This window comes from Ochotona curzoniae, unplaced genomic scaffold (assembly GCF_017591425.1).
Source record: "Ochotona curzoniae isolate NIBS_2020 unplaced genomic scaffold, NIBS_Ocur_1.0 contig_1071, whole genome shotgun sequence".
NCBI classification, from domain to species: domain Eukaryota; kingdom Metazoa; phylum Chordata; class Mammalia; order Lagomorpha; family Ochotonidae; genus Ochotona; species Ochotona curzoniae.
The window spans coordinates 16,696,310-16,703,716 of record NW_024464939.1 but is presented as its reverse complement, the minus strand read 5'-3'; the positions used below and the strand labels follow the sequence as shown (position 1 = coordinate 16,703,716).

Below are 7,407 nucleotides of genomic sequence, written 5' to 3'. Positions count from 1 at the left end.
CTTCAATCTAATAGTTTATTCCTTTACCTTATGTTTCATTCTTTGTTAAAATCATTCTTGGGATGAGGTGTTCTGTGTAAGTTAGACCTTGGCAGAAGCACATGAGACAGAAGGTATGGGGAAAAGAGAAACAAGGACCGTGGATGTCGGAGAGGAGTTCCACATGGAGAAAAGAGCAGGCGTTCATTTTCCTGGGGTCCAAGTCCCTGTATTCACCTTCTAGGTAGTTGGTCAGTACTTAAACCAAGTGTGAGCTCAACCACTGGTCTCTTTTGAAGGTGCTTTGCAGGTCTGTGGCTGAGCAATCAAGGGTTGACCAGACATGCATGGCCGGACCCTGTGACTAACAACTGCAGGGAGCAGTAGGGAAGTCTTTTTGACCCATTGTAAGAGTGCAAAGCATTACAAAGTACTACAACACACATTATGCTGCATACATTTCTAGAGTGATGTTGAAATGAGTTTCTGCTTGTGCAACAAAGTACAAATAGGCATTTATTATGTTTAAAAAAGATTTTGTATTAATCCTAATGATGAACTTATACATCAACTTCAGAAAGATTAAGCCATTTACCTAGCAATGTTAATATAGAAAATGTCATCCCTCAAGTTAGATTATTGTCAGGTTTAAAACTTATGTCTGGATCGTTTTATTTTACTTTTTAAAATTTTTGAAATTTTACTTGAAAGGCAGAGTTGCAGAGAAGGAGAGAACTTTCATCCACTGGATTGCTCTCCAAATGGTTACAATGGCCAGAGTTGGCCTGGTTCGAAGCTGGGAGCCAGGAGATTCTTCCACGTCTGCCATGGGGGTGCAGGATCCAAGGACTTGAGCCATCCCCTACTGCCTTCCCATACCAAAAGCAAGGAGCAGGATTAGAAGTAAAGCTCTTGAGATACAAACCGGAGCCCATATGGAATGTGGCACTGTGGGTGGAGAATTAGGCTGATGAACCACTGAGCTGGTCCCATGTCTGGGTCTCGATTTCAGCTTTCTGCTGCTGCAGCTCTTGGGAGGCAATGGTGTTGACCCATGTGGTTGGGTTCCTTCTACTCACAGATCTGGTCCAGTTCCAGATATTGTTGACTTTTGGGAAGTGTCCTAGTAGATGGGGGTGTTTGCTCTCTGCTCTCTCCTAAAAGATGTGATAAATGTTTAATATCCAGAATGTATTAAAAACTCCTGCAGCACAACAACAAAGGCAAGCCAAGTAATAAATGAACAAACAACTTGAGTAGGTACTTCTCTAAAAGTAGGTAAACCAAGTGCCAATAAGCAAATGGAAGCATGCTTAGCATCAGTAATTATTGTGGAAATACAAATCAAATCCACATAAGAAATGACCTGACACCCATTGGTATGATTATAACTTTATTTCGATTTGTCGATGTGGGATCCTGGAACCACAGGCAGAGGCTTAGCCTAAAAAGCCGTGGTGTTGGCTTCTTTTTAAAAGAACTTTTAAATTTTTTTCAGAGACAGAAAGCCTCCATCAGCTGTTTCACTTTGCAAAAGCCCACAAAGCTGGGACCTCAGAACTGAATCTGCATCTTCTGTGTGTGTGCGCATTGGCAGGAAGGTGGAGTTAGATGTGGTACTGGGGCTTGGAGCATTATGATAAGAAATGTGTCACAAGCCGTAGTTTAACTATGGTGCCAAGGGCCTGCCCTAGCAATCGTAAAGTGCTGGTGAGGATGTGGTCACATTGGAACTCTTATTGGTGGGATTATAAAAATGGTATGTTATCTGTGGAAGTTTCGCCCTTCCACACAAAACCAAAGTTACAACACTATCTGGCAGCTTAACTCCTGCACTCACACTGAAAAGCACTGGAGAAGCAAATACTGCAGTGTTTATTGTGGCATTACACTAGCCGAAAGGTAGAAATAATCCAAGTGTTCATCAACAGATGAATGGAGAGACAGCCTGAAACGTACATAGTGGGAAATGGTTTAACCGTGAAAAATGAAGTTCTGCTGCATACTAAAACGGGGAAGAGCTTTGAAAATATTTGCTATATTTTAGCCATTGTGGCCACTTGGAGTGGGTCAACAGATGGAGGATTTTTCTCTACTCTCTCTGGGTCTGACTTTTTAATGGAAAAATCTTAAAGATGAATATACAGAGTGAAATAGAAACGATTTTACCTCACCCATGACGAACGAAAATTCTAGAACATCATAGTTATCATCTAGTTGCACCTATGATTCCTGTTAATGCGTTGGACATTGTTCACTTGTTAATTCCATATTGCTTTGTATTTAAATTGAGTATGCTTAAGTCTCATTTCAGATTAAATGTCTCTTAAATGATACAGTGCTCGCTCAGGAGATTCTCAGTGTCTCTGAGGTTGGGATCTGTAGCTGACTTTGTGCAGCCCAGATGCAGCGTTTCATGGGTCCATAAATGCTTCTTGCCCTGCAGGCAGTCATCCTAGCCGTAAAATGAAATGGCTTCAGTTTTTTTTCTATTTTACTGGTTGATTCACTGCTCATTAGCTGTTTTGGTTGCATTAGGATGTACAATTTACCTTTTTAAAATCGGTCTACTTTCTGTTGACACTGTAAGTACTTCAGTCAGTATAGGAACTTCAGTGCAGCACAATTTCATTCTAATCCTGATTTTGTCATATATTTAATCTTAACACAGTACCTTATTCTTTGCCTTAATAACATATCGCCTACCAAACATCTTTTAAAGCAAGAAAAGCAAATACACGTTTGCACATGTATTTGCCACTTGCATGTTTTTCCTTCCTTTGTTTAGTTGCAGATTTCAATCTGGCATCATTTTCTTCTGGCTGAAGGCAGGCACCCCCTAACATTTCTTGCTTTGAGTGTTTGTGATGAACACTTTGAACATTTCTGGGTGAAAAAGATTCTGTTTCATCATCGTTTAATATTTCGCCGAGAAAGGCTTCTAAACAGTTTTTCTTCCGAGTACTTTAAACATGTTGCTGTGCTATCTGCCACTTTCATCTTTGTTCTGGTTTGTTTTCCAACTGCTTTTAGGAATTTTCCCTTATTGCTGTTTTTCAGGAACTTGCCGATGTGCCATGGTGCAGCTTCCTTCCTGTTGTGGGTTTGGGCTTAGAGTTTCTTGAATCTTGTTGGGAGACTTGGTCTTGTGTTGAATAAGGTCTAACGCCTGACTGCCAGCTCATTTGTTTTAACTGGGATGGTAGGACAATTTCTATTCTGTTTTTGTCACAAAACTTGAACTTCTTTGTTTTATTTTTGAACAATCAGCTTTTTAAACTTTTTAAAGATTTATGTATTTTTATTGCAAAAGTCAAATATACAGCGAGGTAGAGAGACAGGAAGATCTTCTGTCCACTGATTCACTCCCCAAGTGACTGCAATGGTCGGTGCTGAGCTGATCCAGAACCAGGTGCCAGGAGCTTCTTCTGGCTCTCCCACATGGGTGTGGGATCCTATGGCTTTGGGCCATCCTCGACAGCTTTCCCAAGCTACAAGCAGGGAACTGGATAGGAAGTGGGGCTGCCAGGGCATGAACCAGCGTCCATATGGGATCCTGGTGCCTTCAAGGTGAGGACTTAGGCACTAGACTACTGCGCCAGGAGCTGCTTTTGAATCTGATGACAAAATGTTACTTTAATACACAATTATAGGCCTTCTCTGATGGCTCAATTGGTTAATCTTCCTCTTGGAAGCACTGAGATTCTGTTTGGGTGTCAGTTTGTGTCCTGGCTGCTCTGCTTCCCATCCAGCTCTCTCCTTGTGGCCTAGGAAAGTGCTAGAGGATAGCCCAAAGCCTTGGGATCCTGAACCTGCGTTGGAGACCTGTAAGATGCTCCTAGCTCTTAGTTTTGGACTGGGTCAGCTCTGGCCATTGCGGCTGTTTGGGAAATGAACTTGTGGATAAGAAATTGTCTCATTTTCTCTGTAAACCTTTCCAATAAAACATCTTTCAATATATATTTTTTTTTTAGGAAAAAATAAGGGGGAAACTTTATTTAACAAGAAAGGCGGGTTGGGCACGGAACAGGAGGCAGGCCTCACTTGGTGATGGTGTTCGCGTTCATGCTCTTGCCGCTGCCGCTGAGCACGATGTAGGGCGTCTTCTGGGCCTTCTGCTTCTCCTGCAGCAGCGCCACCGTGCCCAGGGGCGTGTCGCTGGAGCTCATCTTCTTCAGGAGCGCCTCCTCGTCCAGCTTCTTCATCCGCCGCTCCGTCTTCATCTTGCCCGAGCCCTTCCCGTGGAAGCGGTGAGACAGCTGCCGGAAGGCCTCCTTGGGCGTGAGCTTCCGGCCCGTCTCGTCCACATACTCGATCTTCACATCGGGCTTGTAGCCATCCTTCTCCTTGAAGTCCTGCGTGAAGCCCCGGTACTCCTCCCGCCGGCTGTACTTGTCGTCGATGGCCATCTTGTCCTCGATGCAGTACACGGCCGACGGCAGAGACTTGTTGGGGGCTTTCACCCGGGCTACCTTCTGCACCGTGGTCTCCAGCAGCCCTTTGTTCTGGCACAGAAGCAGAGCGGCAGCCAGGCCCCGGTTCACAATGGGCTCCTCGTCCAGGATGGTGGTGGAGGAGGCTGAGAAATCCTGATGCTGCTTCTCCTCGTCCAGGTTCACAGTGCTCCAGCCCAGGTTCTCCTCCCCGTCCGACTCAGAACCACCATTGGCCGAGCGCTCCTCATCTCGTTCGAAGTCCATGAGCTCCTCCTGCTCCTCCCGGTTGCCGGCCAGCCCGTAGGTGGGGATCTCGCCCAGCGTGCGGCAGAACTCCGACGTAGCATTGAACACGATGGCCCCCTTGCGCTCCGGGTCCTCATCCTCCTCCCAGCCTCGCTGCCGCGACTCCAGCTTCTTCACAAACTCCACCACCTTCTCGCCACTGTCTCGCAACTGCTGTAGCTGCTGTAGCTGCCGCAGCCGCCGCCCCTTCTCCAGCTGCTTCTGCAGCTCCAGCTCAGCCTCATCCTCCTCCAGCACCTCGGGGGAGCCGGGGGGCAGGGTGTCCCCCTCCTCCTCGTCGCTGATGTCCATGTTCTCCACACGGGTGTCGTCTGATGGCGGCAGCTGAGGCACGGGCTCCTTGGCCGCCTCCTCCTCAGGGGCCTCTTCCTCCGTCTCGGGCACACGGCGCCGGCCCCGGCCCCGCAATCTGGACCCGAAGTCTCCATCTTGACTCTGGTCCCCGAGGGGCAGCAGGTCATCGGCCCGCATCACCACCTCCTTCTCCTTCTTACGGATCTTCTTCACTCTCCGCTTGGTCTTTTTAAAGGTCACCATCTCCTCGGGCGTGAGGTACTCCGAGGCCACGCGGGGCCCCACGGTGCTCAGGGACTGGGCCTGCAGCCGCAGCCGGGCCCGGACCTCCTCCAGCTCCCGCTCCCGCAGCCCATCAGCCGTGCCGCCCTGCTCCAGGCGGAAGGACTGTGGCCGCTCGCCCTCGAGCTCCTCGTCATACTTGGACAGGATGGAGCGAGGCTTTTGCTGGGCCAGGTCATCCACGCTCTCGTCTGTGTATGGCAGGTAGCCTGGCTTCTTCTTGCGTAGCTCCACGTTCTTCTCTGCCCGCTCCTTGTCTACCAGGTTCACGTTCACCAGCACGTCCTCCTCCTCCTGCAGCACACCTTTGTCCTTGAGGGTGAGGACCACAGTCTCGCCCTCGCGGAAGGAGTCAATGGCATGCTCCACTGTGAGGCCCTGCAGGTCCCGGGCACTGTACAGCTCCTGCCGCCTCTGCCCAAACTCCTCCTCCACCAGGGTGCTGACACCAAACTCCTGGTCCATCTCCTCCAGCAGTTTAGCCCTCTTCTCTGCCAAATCCTTCTCCTTCTGCAGCTGCCGGCTCCGTTCGATCCAGGCGGCAGTGTCGTCCAGCCAGGGGTCATCCTCCCCCAGTGTCTTGATCTTCCCCAGCTTCTGGTTGAGCAGGCGCTTCTCCTTGGCAGCTGCCAGCTTCTCCCGCAGCTCCTCGCGCTGGCGCAGGGCCATGGGGTTGATGACATCGGCCGTCACGGGCTCCTCCTTGGTGCCCGCCTCCTTCTTGACGGCACTGACTTCCAAGGGTTTCAGCCCCAACTTGGCCCGTAGCTTATTGGTCTCCTCGATGCTGAGGGATGAGGCATCGCCAGAGCTGGCTTTGGAGCTGGCAGCGGCCTCGTAGCCATCATCGCGCTTCTCCCGCTTCACGCGCCGCTCGGCCGGCTCCGCCTGGCTGCGATCCCGCCCGTGCGTGCCGCCCCGGGCCTCGGAGTCGGCCCCGCGCCGCCCGCTGCCGCGCTCGGCCCCGCGCTCCCGGCTCCGCTTCCGCCGTTCGCCGCTGCCGCCGCCGCTGCTGCCGCCGCCGCTGCTGCCGCCCGCACTCCGGTGCTTGTGCTTCTTGTGCTCGCGGTGCCGCGGAGGCTGCTCGGGGGCGCCCCCAGCGCCGGCCGCCGCCGCCGTCCCCGCGGCCTCCTTCTCTCCGCGGTGCTTCTTGGACGAGCCCATCGTGCTGGCGAAGCGTCTGCCGGGAGCCGGCCGGCAGCCGCCGAGCCCCGACGATGCAAAATGGGAGCGCTTCCGGGTCGTCCGGCCAGCCGCTGAGGGAGGCGGCGTCGGGCGGGCACGGCGGCGCGTGCCCCGAAGGCTCACGGGAAGTCTCGGGTTCGCGAATGCGCAGTGCTGCCCGGCGCGGCCGAGGGTGGGTGGGCTGCGGGCTGCCCGACTGTGAGAACTGTGAGAACCCCAGCCTGTGAGAACTGAAGCAGGGGCTGTGACCAGCTAAGCCTTAGCAGCAAGGCTGCCCAAATCACTGGGAACTCGGCCCCTGCCCAGAGCGCTCGGAGCTGCAGGACTTAACACGGACCCTGAAGTGTTTTGGTCTTGTTTTGACCCCTGATTTCTCCTTTCTATTCCCCTTTCCCTGCGGAAGTGTATATACCCTGTGTCTGTCCCACCATTTTACCTCAGAAGTGTGCAACTTACATCTTGCTAGGCTCTCAGCTAGACGAGTTCACATGAGTCTCGGGTGAGAATTTGGACTTTGGCTTTTGAGCAACACTGGGACATTAAGACTTTGGGACTTTGAGGGTTGGGAAAGAGTACATTTCACCCCCTGGGAGTTAGGGGTGAAATGGTGCGATTTGAGTATTAGTTTGGGCATCCCACAAAGACCCAAATGTGTTAAATGGCCCATGTGTTAAAGTGTTAGTCCCTGAAGTTTCTTGTTAATGGTGAGCGGTTAATGGATCAGTGTTAGTAGTTAATATTAAGCATGGGGAACTTATTCTAATTTTGACATCTAAAGGTGGATCTTGTGAGAAGAGATTAGACTGGACTGGGTTGTTTGGCTGTAGTGCTCATGATTAAGCCGTGATGGCTTTATAAGGAGGGCCTGAGCATACAGCATGCTCCCTGCTGGCTTCCTCCCTCCGAGCCTTCCTCGGCGGGGCAT

At 51.2% G+C, this 7,407-nt stretch overlaps 1 protein-coding gene across 1 annotated transcript; it reads right to left on the bottom strand.

The window, feature by feature from the left end:
- Nucleotides 1-3,954: 3,954 nt before the first annotated feature.
- LOC121165538 (U4/U6.U5 tri-snRNP-associated protein 1-like) lies at nucleotides 3,955-6,466 on the bottom strand. Its single transcript, XM_040994196.1, has one exon. The coding sequence runs from the start codon at nucleotides 6,459-6,461 to the stop codon at nucleotides 4,020-4,022; it is 2,442 nt and encodes an 813-aa protein (XP_040850130.1). The 5' UTR covers nucleotides 6,462-6,466; the 3' UTR covers nucleotides 3,955-4,019.
- Nucleotides 6,467-7,407: the final 941 nt, after the last annotated feature.

Coding starts and splice junctions, on each gene's coding strand:
- LOC121165538 (XM_040994196.1), bottom strand. CDS start 6,461: ATGGGCTCGTCCAAGAAGCACCGCGGAGAGAAGGAGGCCGCGGGGACG.